The sequence below is a fragment of the Melitaea cinxia genome, chromosome 9 (genome assembly GCF_905220565.1).
Source record: "Melitaea cinxia chromosome 9, ilMelCinx1.1, whole genome shotgun sequence".
Taxonomy (NCBI): domain Eukaryota; kingdom Metazoa; phylum Arthropoda; class Insecta; order Lepidoptera; family Nymphalidae; genus Melitaea; species Melitaea cinxia.
Genome location: NC_059402.1, coordinates 3,015,942 through 3,031,434, shown reverse-complemented (window position 1 = coordinate 3,031,434; position 15,493 = coordinate 3,015,942). Strand labels below are relative to the sequence as shown.

At 32.0% G+C, this 15,493-nt stretch overlaps 2 protein-coding genes across 3 annotated transcripts in view; both read right to left on the bottom strand.

Annotated features, from left to right (window-relative positions):
* Positions 1-592: 592 nt before the first annotated feature.
* Positions 593-2,858, bottom strand: LOC123656230 (60S ribosomal protein L27). 2 transcript variants are annotated; one of them, XM_045591931.1, is made up of 3 exons: positions 2,752-2,858; positions 2,180-2,406; positions 593-813 (listed from the first exon to the last, which is right to left on the bottom strand). In XM_045591931.1, exons 2-3 carry the CDS (start codon positions 2,396-2,398, stop codon positions 628-630), a joined length of 405 nt encoding a protein of 134 aa, XP_045447887.1. In that variant the 5' UTR covers positions 2,399-2,406; positions 2,752-2,858; the 3' UTR covers positions 593-627. The 2 variants fall into 2 exon arrangements, with proteins under 2 accessions (XP_045447887.1, XP_045447888.1); XM_045591932.1 differs by having other exon boundaries at positions 2,709-2,805.
* Positions 2,859-4,565: 1,707 nt separating this feature from the next.
* LOC123656719 (palmitoyltransferase ZDHHC8) overlaps positions 4,566-15,493 on the bottom strand; it is a 31,825-nt gene continuing 20,897 nt past the window's right edge. The window contains exons 7-9 of the mRNA XM_045592379.1: positions 13,268-13,464; positions 12,764-12,922; positions 4,566-8,615 (exon numbers count right to left, since the gene is read on the bottom strand). Of these exons, the coding sequence (XP_045448335.1) occupies positions 8,270-8,615; positions 12,764-12,922; positions 13,268-13,464 (702 nt within the window). The 3' untranslated portion in view covers positions 4,566-8,269. The remainder of the gene's footprint in view (positions 8,616-12,763; positions 12,923-13,267; positions 13,465-15,493) is intronic.

The window sequence follows — 15,493 nt, the reverse complement described above, 5'->3', positions numbered from 1 at the left end:
GTTGCATTGATTGTTTTGTTTTCATTTTTTGTGTCTAACTAGCTAAATAAATCAAAGTGATTATAAGCTAGGCCTTTTTTACTTTAACCTTGTCCTTTATAGACAATCTTCTTTTATTTACTGATTAATCCAAAATGCCAATAAATGGACTAGGCCCATGCAGATAACTGGCCCAAGTATGCCAGTAAATGGGAAAATCGTGTTATTTGGCATAAATATAAAAATAAAAAATAAAAGCGATGAAATAGTTGACGTTTCGTTTATTTAAAAGGAAAAAGAATTCTTATTCTGTAATTTTGATAAGTTTATTTTAATGGCAACTCTCCATACAGATAATTTTCACGATTTAAGTGAAAGGTTATGCTTAAAGTGCCAATAATTGGGTACCTTACCCTACTTAAGTTTACTGCGTTATAATTTCTGTTAAGTTTTGGTCGTCGCGGTCTGCAGTATGGAGAAGACCCCTGGTTTAAATGAATGAATAGTACTTTATAGTTAAATGTACCTACTTGAAAGAAATTATTAATGTACGAATTTCCATGTAAATACTTTATAAAGATTAAATATCAAGGAAAAACAATAATAAAACATATTTGGAAAGTTTTTTGTTGTTTATTTTAAGTGTACTTAGAACCTAAGCTTCTGGAAGAACCACTTGTTCTTGCCACTCTTGTATCTCTCCTCAAAACGGACTCGTGTGTTGAAACGGAGCTTCTTACGTTTCGCGGGGTCCTTTAAGTCCTTAGCACTGAACTTCTCGAAGCTGAAGTCAACCGAATAACGGGTTGGCATAAGGTGATTATAGTTGACAACCTGAAAATAAACAATAGAACATGAAATTACTTTGAACAAACTATTTGAAAAACTACTTTTTACTTTTATAATTTTTTTAAAGGACTATCTTGATGTTAAAATAGTTAAAAAATTTATAATTTAGTAGTATTAATATAGACATATACACACACACAAACACAATATATTACATTGTTGATAAAGATGTGTGGACTAAGTGATGTTTTTTTTCCTGCAACATGTTACTAATTTTGTACTAAAACACAATTAATATATTATTTTTCAAAAGAGTAACTGTGGTGTTTCTTATCGATTCTTCTCTGCAGAATTTACATTCATAATCGGTGGTAGCTTTACTTTTACAAAAATAATAATTTATTTTTAGTTTTAATTTGTAAAATGACGATTCGAAAGTGCTCTTGGGGCCTAGTTGAATAAAGCTGTTTTTGATTTGATAGAAAAAGTTTATGTGTCCATCATCTTTGGAAAGATGGCATTTTATTTAGCGTCTGGTTAATGACATTAAACATTTGTAATAAAATAAACAAAAATACTATGAAATAATATTTTTCAATATTGTTTTTTTTTTTTGGACTCTAATATAATTATAATGTATTTACTACATGTCAATGTGTTTTGAAAATAAAAGCAATTTATACAGTAGGTATTGATTGATATAATATTTCCAAACATTTTAACTAATTTGTTTATTCTATCTTTTTATAAGTGATTTAATCAATTTTTAAAAGCCATTAGAATGAATATAGATGATGTGTTGGCGCAACGGTCACAGAACTGGTCTGTGGCTATTGCGCTAGAGGTTGTGGGTTCGATCCTCGCATGTGACAAACATTTTTATTGGCCATACAGATGTCTTTTGTGGTCTGGGTATTTGTGCAATCCTAGTGGGTCTCCCCCACTGTGCCTCAGAGAGCGAGTTAAGCCGCTGGCCCCGAATGTTATCATGTAAACCTGATAGCGATTGTTACTCATAGCAGGGAATATATCCGCCAACCTGCATTGGAGCAGCGTGGTTGATTAAACTCTGATCCTTTTCCTACATGGCGAAAGAGGCATATGGTAAGCAGTGCGATATTAGGCTGAAGCGAATGAATATCACTTCCAAATTTAGAATATAGTTTTAAACAAACTTCAATAAACTGGCAAAATTAAAATGTTTATGAAGTAAACTAAAAAACATCTCTACAGTTAATAATAATAGTAGACTACATCAACAAACCTTAATTTTTTTTTTTATTAGAGGTTATAAATTTGTTTATTTCAAGTTTTTGTGATAGAAATTCATTAAACAAAAAACTCACTAGATGAAATTGTTAAGGAACCGATAGATAGACATTAGGAATCATAACATAACCTCAAAGCTTACCTTAACGAAGGGCTTGACTTTGGAACGTTTATGGATTTTGTTTTTGCCCATCCTCTTGTGCACTTTGCGAGGATATCTGTCGATGCCAGCGACGAAGGCGTGACCGTAAGGTTTGTCCGACGTTCCCTCATCGTAGTTTTTGACTACGATGGCCTTGCGTCCCGCGTACCGGCCACTGAGGACCAGCACCACTTTACCCGGCTTCATAATCTTACCCATGTTGGGGTCTGGAAACGAAAACTAACCTTCAACACAATGTTGTCAATAAACAGTTTTAAATACTTTCCAAACGATTTATTGTCTGAAGAAATGGATTGATAAGAGCTTTTTTAAAGCTCTATTTTAAAGGCTGTTATTATAATAATATTATTACTTTGTTACTATAAATTATTGGTTAAGAGGTACAATTTGATGTACGTTTTCTTGAATTATTTTTAACGAACGTTACAAAATATCTACACCATATCACAGAATTAATCACAAATATGTTAGTGACAAAATATCAATATTGAATTTCACTTTTTCTCACAGATTTATTTGGATTTATTTTTGAGTAAATACATAAAACTCACACTCTTTATACCGTCGACAAGAAAAGACCACAGAAAAAGAAAATATTATAGATTATAACTTGACAATGACATTTGAAGTGGAATCAATGTTACCATAACTGAAATATATACTAGCAAATAGCAATAATATTCTTAACTAGCTGTGCCCGCGACTTCGTCCGCGTGGAATTTAACAAAATAGCTATTGTTTAGTTCGCAGAGTTATAAAATAAATAAAAAAATCTAAAATAAAAGTAGCTCAATTACTCGTTATTACATCAGCTATTTGCCAGTGAAAATTCCTGATTGAATTTAGTTTATATTTTTTCCCTTGTATTTGAGAGTAGAAAACATAAATAAATAAATAAACGTATTATTGGTTTTCCGCCGGAATTGTAATTTTTCGTTTTAATTGCAGTGGTGCGGTCATATTTTTTTTTTACACAAATGAGTTCAATTGTGTCGAACAAAAGTAAAGTTCATTACTAAAGAACCAATGTAACAAACAAAATTATTTATACAAAATTATATTTATTGTTTGTTATTATATCACGAATCATCATAATACTTTTAACCTAATTTTTTTACCGTTTACCATTAAAGCTATCTTACTTACACACGAAAATATCCAACAAATAAAACTGTAAAAGTTTGATGAAAATTTGGTTCGAATTACATTTTATTTAATTGACGACTCGTTGACGCAGCGGTCACAGCACTAGCTGTTGCGCTGGCGGTGGCGGGTTCGATTCCCGATCACGACAGACATTTGAATTGGATATATAAATGTTTGTCGTGGTCTGGGCGTTTGCGCTTGTGTATTGTTTCCTGACCCCCCGACACAGGAGAAAATGCTACTGAGGGCCGTTGTGTGTAAAGCGTTTATTTATTTAATTGTAGGATAATTCTGTTAGGAATTGTGAAACTAAAAGGTGTACTTTAACTGTGGTGAAGTACTATTTGTCTATAATAGTGACTTATGTGCAGGATAAACTTTATCAACCACGGATAGAACAGGTCGATATTATTTGTTTGTAATACTTACCTACATTTTTTTTTATTTGTTCTTCTTCCGCAATCTCCGCATCACACTTACATTATACGCAACATTTATGCTATCATTTTATTACCACTAGGGTGGCAAACAAGAGCATGAGCCGCCTGATGAAATACGGTTACACATGTATCATAGGCACTTTGCCAAGTCTACTCCCAAATCTTCTCATGTGCTATAACTATCTTACCGACCACAGGGAACGCAGCATTGCCAGTGAGCTTTAAATATTATTTAGCTATGTTATTGTGATTTGTAAGATTGTGGTATAAGTCATTCTGCGCCAATTTTTGCATTTACTGCAATGGCCAACCATTTAGATTTTAGATGCAATAATTTACCAAGAGATAATACACCATTATTTTGAATTTCTTGTGTTTTTCGAGTGCTATCGTTTTCATGCATCTGCTTAGCGGTCAAATTAAGTATGAATAGTTTGCACAACTAATGGACGAAGCTTCAATATAATAATAAATAAATTGTTTTAAATAGTTAGTAATAAAATAATTGTCATGACGACCAAATACTATTTTATTTAGAGCCTGCTGCGCCGGTTTCTGACAAGGTTTCTCTCGCACAGAAGTTACTGATAGACTTTATCAGCAGAATGTATGACTTTTCTCAGCGACCGGAGACACAGTCTCTAAGCTAGAGGTTGCTATTCGGAAACTAGTCTGGATTATCGTAAAAAAACAGGAAATTAAAAGATTCTTATTCAATTTCTTTATTTTAATCAAACACTGCTTGATTAATTGAGTTTAATATCAATAAAATAAGAAAATTATTTACACAAATTTTATCAAAATACAAAAATAAAACACTGTCACATACACGTAGGTAATAACGATTTCTGAGGAGGTACTATAAATATACATGTTAGTCTATACAACGCCGGTAGACTACTAACAGGACTCGACCTCCAGACACATTTTGAGCTATAATAATGTCAAATCACTAAAATCTACCTTTGTAACTCTTATAAATCTTATTTTTACAGTGAATAGACAAAACTGTGTACACAAAAAAAAACTAATCAAAATAATACTTATGACGTCCAATTATCGTTCAACGGAAGCTTTTAATACAGCCGTGTTAGCCATATTTATTTTAAAATTTATGTTACTTTAAAAAAAGTAATAAAACTATAATTATAACAATGAACCCAATGAGAAAACGAAGAATCAACAACAAACAGTCCATTGTCATTATTTTAAAAGAAGGTAAATTAAAAACAATTAAATGTCTTTGGTTAGTGTAAAAATGTGTCGGAGCTGCAAAACGAACAAATGCACTAAAATGTTGTCAATTCTTAATGTTCTAAGACTAATAAATAAAAATATGAAAAACGACAAAAAAATGCGTAAATTAAGTACGCAACATGGCAGATAAAATAAAGCTTGAAGTCTTGAAACGGAATGTGAGAATATGAAGAAAGAACTCTTCACGTAATGGAAGGATAAAGAAGTAATCGGTTTCTTAAATTTGCTGTATATTTTAATAATAATCATCACTAAGTGCCTGTTTAACCGGTTGTAGGTAGTTTATCCTACACATAAGTCACGAATAAACTTTAACAGCAGGGGGTAAATTAGGTCATTAAGACCTATTTTTCCACAATCAACTACAATTTTTTGTTTCACATTTGCGAGTAGTAATATCTTAAAAATATTGTCGAATTAGACGGTAAAAAAGAATAATATACCTTAAGCTTTTATCTGCTAGTTACCGTCATTTGTCTAAAAACATTATCTACAACCAGTTAAAAAGGCTTTAATACTTCAGTAAGTGTAAAATTAAATGTTTTTAAAAATAACTAATTACCCAACTGTGCCAAACTTGTCAGTAAAGTAATGATTGCTAGGCCTTTGCATTTTTTAACAATTTAAGGCTTTAAGGGTACCACACTACAGAGTACATTAAAATTAAATACATAATTTATTGCAAAAATATAATATAAATATAGATAGCTTCAATATATAACTTTGGCATTATAACTAACATTGCACTCTTACTAATATAAAAATAATAACTGACTTTATTATTGAATTTCTCTTATTAACTATTTTATTTAAAAAAAAGATAGAGTTTTTATGTATCCAAGAAAATAATGTTCGCATAATTAAGTGAATATCTGAAACGAGCTAAAGATTATTTAACAGCTGTGAAACATTGGCTTTAATAAGCTGTAGTCAGTACCCTGAACATAAAAAAACGAGTGTGCTGTAGACCACACGACCGAAGTAAAACTTCTTTAGCTCCATCTTTATGTATAACAATAATTCAAATTATGAGAATGAGAGAAAGAAAATGTGTACTCGCACCTCTCACTCTTGCACCTACAGTAATATACGAAACATAACTCTCTCTCTTTCCATCTTCACTGACATATCTCCCACTCAACTTCTGTTCGCATCGCCCGATCACACTTTTCGTAACGTTATCGTCACGCATTCACCAGCTACCCAAGTCGAGCGAGAGTAAAGAAGTTTTACTTCAAAAAAGAATTCTACTGATATGTCGTTACAGGAGAAACGATACTAGTTACTGGCACCGTGAACAAATACACGAATAAAAGACACAACATATACAACATTAACATTACACATTATATACTTTGATATCTTATATAATTAATACGAACTATTTACATAATCTTATAACATAGAAGTGTCAATCAACCTGTACATTCAAACATGAATTTTAATATTATAGGTATATATAATAAGAAGTTACATTTGTGTTTCGTTCTAAATCTAAAAAAAAACATTAACGTAACTATCTATATATTGTACAAATCCTAGTCGATCAATATATTATATTTACAAAGGACTTCTTATTGAAATTAACAACGAACGGTTGTACCATATCATGTTGAAACAACACATTGAAGATTTTATTGTAAACTAGCTGCGTTATTCATATTTTGTGTCTTAGTGAGTCCTGTACATATTTTGAATGGTTATTACTTCTTGCATTTACCATTGCAAAGATAACATTTATTTTTGCACGCAATATCATTATGTTTCTTTTTTAAATAGTTACCCCGTTAACTGTCGAGTGGGGTAATTTTTACTTTCGCATTAAAATCATAAATATCTTAATCGATTTACATGAGCAAAAGTAAATATTAATTAAAAGTATGTCTTCTCAAAAATCTCCAATGCGTTGATGACTTTATGACTGAACAAATCAATAAAAGTTTTTATTTACCTAATGACTTGGTACATTTTTATGATAAAGTACAATAAATATCTTAATTTATTTACAAAAAAAAATACATATAATAAAAAAATCTAACATTTATAAAATCGATACTGAATCTTTCACACGCGGGTATAATTTTTTTATTATTAATTATCATTTTATCAATAACCGAGGCATTCAAGTGTTGCCAGTCTCAATTTGGTTTCATAAGTAAATATTACACGAGGCAAATTATATTAAAAGATTGCAGAAATACACATAAATAGATTACAATCAGAACTTTTCAAACGCTTGACATTTTACCAAAATTCAGACAGATTTATATATTTTTTTGCACTTTCAGGACAATTCTTTCCCAAACCTACCATTTGTATATAAAAGTCAATCTTCTAAGTACGAATCGTGAATTTATAAAAAATGAGATCTTGGGTCAGTTTCAGAAATGTTCCCAAAATATACAAGAAATGAAATATGTATCGTTATATTGATATTATTTTTTATATCCAAACAAGACAAGTCCAGAAACATTCTTTTTTAAATGAAGTCGAAAGTTTATAAATCAGAGAATCAATAATCAGTAAGTCAATAAGTTGGAGATTCAAATATTTTAAAAAGCTTGATTAATAATTTATTTTTCTTTCTTTTCCTTTAATTTTAAACATTTTTATTTTCATCTTAAAATAAGAAAGACCACACTAAATGCGTTGTCTTCGACGCGTCATCGCAAGCAAGAAATAAAAGAAAAACTATTTTTAGGAACTGAAATAAGATTACTGCCTTATCTACTCCTGGCTACAAAATATTTGGCACAAATTCCTTTTACAACTTTCAGTGTTTATCGCCAATTTCATCTTCAATAAGTTACATAAATTCTTTTAAAAACAACAGTCAGCGTCAATCGAATACAATAAGTTTTTGCGCGCAATTGAATCTCAGCTATCTAAAATAAATTGAGGCAGATTAACGACTCAGTCGATTCCCGTCTCGAATCGCGAGGAACACATCCGTAACGACACCGGGCTCCACTCGCATCGGTCTCTAAAATATTACGACATTACGACATCACGAAATCACAACACTGGGGACTATTTACACATCGAATTCGGACTTAAAAAAAACATAAGCGTCTCGACGTCACAAATCGCTCACAAATATACATAAATATAAAATTAACGTCCAACTTTCCCCGGCTGGACGCCTGCGATCTTCGGAATCACCGGAGTCGGTGGCGGGCGAATCAGTTTTAAACTGGCCTATTCCTAGAATAGGGAGTCAAAAGGCTCACACGGAGATCTCGTAGTTGCAGTCGTAGACGGAGGCGCGGTCGGGCGGGTCGGGGGGCGGGGCGCGTTCAAGCTGGTCCTGTACTTCGAGAGCGCGGATGAAGGAAAGGGGGCGCGCGGGGCGAGGGACGGGGGGATTTGTGGGTGGGGCCTGTGTGGGGGCTGGGCGTCGCGGCGGTCGCTCCGCCCACTGGTAGTTGCCGCGCTGCGGTGACGCGGCCAGTTCGCGCACGTCTCTCGCGTCGCGCAGTAGCTCGCCCTCGGAGAGGAAGCGGCGTTGCGGAGAACCTCGCACGCCAATGAAGTCGGGCCGGCGCGGCTGGGTCGGCGTGCCGGGGTTGGACCTGTGCGCGGCGCTCACGTCAGGGGTTTAAACGCGCGAGCTCGTCCGAGTTACCGTACGGCCTACGGACAGAAGGAGACGGGAGCTGCGGGGGGAAGCGACGGGGCCGCCGCCCGGCACTCGCGTTCAGAACTCCTCAAAGAAAAAAAATAAAGCTTTTTTTTCTTTTTCTCGAGATCGCGCGGTCGGTGCGCTTCTTTTTTTTTTGACTCGTGCGCTTTTTCTTTTTTAATGCGTGTGCTTGGGTCACGGTTGAACAATGTCCTGAACGTTCAAGTCTTTGACCAATGTTAAGAGCAAGACGCGGCTAAAGCTAAACCTTTGCTAATTTATTTATTAATTTACTGGGAAAACTCGCAAAATATGCACATATAAATTTACAAAAAAAATATTTACAGTTGTTTGCTAAGTGTTGCTTTATTTAAAAGTTGTCACAGCATGGTAAATGACAGTTTCATCTAAAAACTAATCTTAACTACGTCCTACATAATCTCCGTCAATTCAAACGGTCCCGACATTGTTAAACCCGTAAGCGATCGATAGCAACTAGTTCTGAACGCGGTGAGACCAGGCGGCTAGCGGTTGCGGAGAGCATGCCAACGCCATGCCAACTGTACACTACTATGCTACGCACAAACTACTGTAACTTTCTCGTCATATCGCTTTGTATTCGTGCGGACTTATTCTTCACTATACTACGTTTTATAAGAATGTTGAGTGTCCAAGACTCGTTCTATGTAATACAAAATAATTTTCTCCAGAATACAAAAACGATACAGCGCAGACGTTAGAGTGACGTAAATAAAATGGCTGGTGATATTGAATTAAAAAATAAAAGTACCGATGTTTGTATTTTTCGGTAGCTTATGGATAATTAAAAAAAAACTACACAGCGTTAAAGTATTGTTTTTTATCCGCTGAGCCTTGTATTTGGAAAAAAAAATCTAATCTAAATAGATAAAAAATATTATAAACATTAAAAAAGTTCAAGTAAAAACAAAATATTATCAAAAAAGAGAGAGAATCGTCATCACCTCTCATTTGAAAAAAATATATAAAAACAAGCATATTAAAGAAATCTATCAAAAAATCCATCTACGGAACCGTGATATAATAAAAGAAGGCAAATTCATGCCCAACAAGGTGAAGAATAGAAAATAAATATCCAAAGAGGATTTATAGAGAGAAGGGAAATAAGTTGTCTATGCCTATTACCCCAAATCTCTTGTCTATGGTCACATATAGACGGCGGATATACGACGGTATCCGGTACCAGCCATAGTATAGTGCGTCGCGCTACGCCCCCGCTCCGCTTTGGAACAACAGCTTGCAAATAAAATAAAAAATGCACATGTTTAATACGTGTAAATTCTGTTCAAAATATTAAAAAAAAAATATTCCATAATTCCTAATTAACACACGATTTATAAATAATGAAACCGTCTCGAACTTTATCAAAACTTTCATAAAAATTTTGTAAGAAGAAAAATGGAAAGAATCGCAACATAATTCAAATAAATACAGACAGAATTTACACTTAAGCAACCATCTGTTAATAAAATTAAATTACAGTATTATTATATGTCTAGCATATGAAAAATTGTCAATCAATATTGATAATACGACAAATCATTTACAAAGTAACATCATTTTACTAAAAGATGGTATAAAATCAAGGTGCACAAAACATGCTTTAATAAATAAACCCAAATACTGCATTCTGCTCTGAAATGAACAATAAACTTAAAATTACATCATATATTTTAAGCCTATAAGAAAACATAATTTCAGTAAAAATTATAATTATGTGATTTTTACAAACACAAAAAGCAAGGGAATGTGGGTTGATAGATTAATTTATTTCTAAGTTCATACCAAAAGTAATTTTTCCAAGTCTGACTCTTGAGTACCGGAGAGTAATAAAAGTATTTCAGTAGGTAGGAACTAGGTATAGTAGTTCAGGCCCAAGATAGGACAGGTACAGAGTAAACTATCTTTCTATTTTACTAAATTTTCGTATATTAATTTAAAAATAGTATGTAATATACATGGTTATATTCAATGCCTCTCAATTATATCCACAATGTATATACGTAAAACTCCTTTGTTAAGGGTCCTGTTGTATTTACATATTTACATTAAGATATACTTCTCTCTCGTGTCAAATTTTAGTGTTTAATTTCTTACTTATTATATTTGTAGAATTGACTTTGGTTACTCCTTTACTTGAAAGTTTAGTATACACAATAAAAATAGCGAATCATCACTATTAGTTAACTTGACCAATGAAATAATAGTAAATTAGAACGTCGTGTTCAAATTGACCACGAAAGAAAGAAGAAAGCCATTTAAGCAGACGTTCTAATTTACTACTATTTTATTGGTCAAGGGGCGTGGCTAACATAAGTAATAGAGAGGAATCACTATTTCATTTGTATTAACGCAAATAGGACTATTATTATTAGAGTCACAGGAAAGTCTTTATTTAATATTTACACGGATTATATACACATTTGAGAAGTTATAACACAGAAGAACAAGAGATAAAATCCATCAACCCACACCAATGAAAGTAAATATAAATTTAAAAAAAAACAGCCTACGCACACACAAACAGAAGCAAACACAAACGATTTACCGTCGACACGTCGGCTTTATGCGTTAGGTCCATCTGCCGCGGTAAGCGGTAAATTATCTTATATCATTACACTCATATATTATATTATTATTATTATTTATATTAAATTAATTATACATTCCTAATTATAGTGTTTCCTCTTTTCTTATGTTACGTTGACGTTTGTGTAAGTTACAATGATTTTTAGGGATTTTTTACGTCTGTATACATTTGGAAATGAAGCTTTTTAGCTTAGTTGATTGGGAACTTTCTCTGGATACAAAAATGTTATTGTTTAATGAATGAAAAGTGAGTTTGAAAAACTATCGCATATGACTTTGCTTCAAATTGATGAACATATTTATTTTAAATTAAGAAATCATTGAAGATAAATTTAAAAATTAATCTAAATTGGTTATTGAAAGAATCTTTTTTGTAAGAAATTACTTCTTTGTAGTAAATTTGCGTGTAAATAAAAATATAACCAATATTATATATAATTTGACCAATATTATAGGCATAAATTATTACTCGCGTCATAACACTTTTTAGAAATTCTTTTTAAAACTCATATTATTTAAGAGTTAAGAATGAGATTCAGAAATTTTCTTATACGTTTACTTATAGATTAAGGTTAAGAAAACAATAATCAAGGACATCACCCACAGTACTAAACGAAATTCGAAGAATAAAAATTGGCAAGTAAGACAATCATAATTTTTATGTTTGCTTACAGTTGATCCTTCAAGCCGGATATAACAATTTAAACAATTTTTTAAACGATATCGCATGAAATGTAAGCAAACCTGTTTATAATATATTCCGTTATAAAACATTATTTTGCAGTATAAAAGATTCAAAATAAGTTTCAAGTAGAAACAATATTACATAATATTTTTACAACAGATTATATTATGTACCGGTGAAGCAATGAACACAAACAGTGATATACAAATATATGTATAAAATAAAACATCGTGTACCCAAAATTAATATACATGTCCGTGTGAGGCAAAACATTTTACATGCAAATAAAGTTATCTAACACATCGAAATTAAACATATAAGCGATGCATGGGTAAGGTAGTTTCAGAAACTTTTGATGCAATGGGAAAAAGGCGATGAGGGATAAATAAATACCTACTAAATGAGTAGTCTTCGTTTTTTTTTTTCACCGATTATTCCAATAGAAATTTTGAGCTAGCAACATTAAGCACATTTTCAAAGTTGAGATACGGACACCCAACATTTACCAGAGATAAAATACCATGTTATTACGATTATTAATTTCATATTATTGAGCGGGAATTTAAAGTATTATAGTCATGTAGGAAAAATACTCAAAACAAAGTTTCACGTTCCTAACCATGATCTAAAAATTTACAATATAGTTCTTTTCTCCAAAAAGTAAATATCACGAAAACAAAATGTAGGTATATAAAACTGCAATCGGATATACTATATAAAACCCTGTTGTTTTTTTTTTTTTTTTAAATCTTTAAATTCCCGCTCCCTAATCCCCAGATACATACCTCCGCACAGGGCTGGTGACAGCGAGGGGGGTTGGCACCCCTAGCTGTTTTATTCTCTGTTGCATGGTTGGGGAGGGTCTCGCTCCCCCATTAGACCCCGTTTCGTATCGAATGGGTTCCATAACCACCCGGTACCCTGACGTCGTTGTGCCGCCGTGACTATTGAAAGTAATTTGGAGTGTAAAAATTGTTTAAAACTGTCTCATCGTTGAAATATACAACATACACAAGCTTTAATTAATTTTAACTATTTTTTTTAGATGATTGCTGTTATATCAACACTACTTTGAACAACTATTACGTTTTATTATTTTTTACTGTTACTTCAAATTAGTAGTAAGTATTTTAAAACTTCTTTTATTGAGTTCACTCTAAAACATGTCCTCATAAGATGTATAATGTACATACATTGTAGAAGCACATATTACAATTTCTTTACAAATACCCTCCTACAAGCTTGTCGTCAACGTACACTCATACACATAAAATATCAATACAACATACCTAGTATTCCTAGAAAGCGGACTAAGCCTCGGATAGTGATGCGGCCGGGGCGGTAGGTGGTGGTGCTCCGCGGGGGGAAACAGGTTCGCAGCGGAGCCCCGGCGCTGCAGGGGCGGAGGCGTGGGCTCGCAGTCGGCCGACTGAGAGGCCCCCGGCCCTTCGAGTTCACCTTCGTGCTCCTCGCGTCCCGGGGACAGCTGGGGAGCGGTCGTGGATAAAGGGGTGCGCCGTGACACGGAGTGGTTTAAAGTGGCACGTTATATGTAATATATTTGGAAAATATTAAAAATCAATCGCTATGATTTATATTCGATTTGAAATTCAAAATATACTCTATTTCGGTAGATTGTTTAAGCTTTGAAATTTGTTTTTTTTTTTTTTGGTTTCAAATTGAGTGAAGGTACGGTGAAAACACTTTATACTGAGGAGAATCTGCAAGAAACTCCTACTGAGTTTATTCTATGATTGAAAGTGGTTATCTGCCAAATCTCATACCCAAAATCCATTAGAACCATATATATTTTTATTTAAGAACAAATTAAGAAGAAAATACTTTTAATCTTAACAAGAATGATTTTGAGTAAATCTTTATTAAATTAATTGTGACTTTCATAAAATTGTAAGTCAGTCAGTCAGTCATATTTTGCGATATTCCACGTAAAATCAGATTTCAAAATTTTTTCTAATAAAAACGTGTACAAGAAAAGAAAAATAATGTAACAAAGAATTTTTCCTGATATTACAAAAAAGGCTTTATAAAATATAGTCATACATATGTCTTAAAATCTGTGCGTATTTAGTCAATTAATACGTACTGAAAAAAAAATTAGAATATGTGAAGTATTACTAATTATAATAATTTAAAACCAGTTTGAACTAGTTTAAATTTAAATATTTTTTTTTTTAATTAATAAAGTAGAGAGCCAGACATACCATGTCTTCAATTCACAAACAGAAAAGCTTCATGGTGAATTGAAGGTATGTGATTTGCTCTACAAGCGTGATAACTACATGATTGTCTAGATGGGGTTTTGGCGGAAAAATCTCTAAGTAAGCGTGATTTTAGTGATGTGATATCTATATAACTAGCTACATCTATTTTTTTTAATCTTTATTAGACAATACATTAGAATGGATTTTGACTGAGAGTACACACTGTAAATCAGTTTTAAGTACGTTTTTTTTTTAACTTTTTTTAAATAAAACTTTTAAAAAATAAATATATATATATATATATATATATATATATATATATATATATATATATATATATAAAACTTAAACGAATTAATAAAAATAATATTAATATTCGACTCAATTCTATTATAAATTATATTTGACAAATCTGTATCAATTTTCAGTCAATAAGTGCGATTATTTTTCAATATTTCCTAATTCTAAATCTACTGTGTTAATAATACACTCAGTACACCAAACGAAATCACTTGTATAAATGTATTATAAATATCTTCCCAAGGAAATTATATGTCACATTTACCAAAAATATTGTCAAAAATCCCAGGTGTACTAGTTACATATATATAAAAAGAAAATCATAATAAAAAAAATAGAATTGCTTAGCAATTCTATTCATATAATATATATATAAATAGTCATATAAGTTTCATTTATACATTTGGCTCTTATCAGAATTTAGATTACGTTTTTGAAGTAGGCTTTAAACTTACATAATTATTGGTTTCATAATATCTTTAATATGATTTTCTTCAATCATTTATACAGGAGCTAAGCGTAAAAGTGATTCAACCATTAAAATATTAAAAATAGGATAAAATTACAAAACTAGTTTTTTTTATTGATGTTTTAAATATCAAAAAATAAGTTCAACTGAAAGATGATGTTTCCGTGCTTACAAAATATAAGAAAAAAGATTCTGATATATTGAAAAAATCCAATCACCTCCTCATTTTGTAGGTTGGGCCACTTTTTCGTTTAGCTCGAAAGATTTTAAGCACTATTTCATCAAATACACAACAGTTTCAGACTAATACTGCAAAATGTAATAATGTAATTTAATAAATTTTATTTTAAAATGTTTAAATCGAGAGTAGTTTTGAGAAAATAGCTCTTAAAATGTTAATCACACAGATTGCTAGGAAACGAGTGTTGCCGAAATATATCTTAAAAAATTTCAGTGTCATAATAAGCGGTTATGTTAAAAAAATCGTTCATCGAACTTTCATATGCTTTATTATAACGTTTCCA

What these genes read in the sequence shown, in the direction of transcription:
- LOC123656230 (XM_045591931.1), bottom strand. Translation starts at nt 2,398, where the DNA reads ATGGGTAAGATTATGAAGCCGGGTAAAGTGGTGCTGGTCCTCAGTGGC. An exon ending in AAGTCAAGCCCTTCGTTAAG is followed by an intron (nt 814 to 2,179) that starts GTAAGCTTTGAG and finishes GTTTATTTTCAG; the next exon opens with GTTGTCAACTATAATCACCT.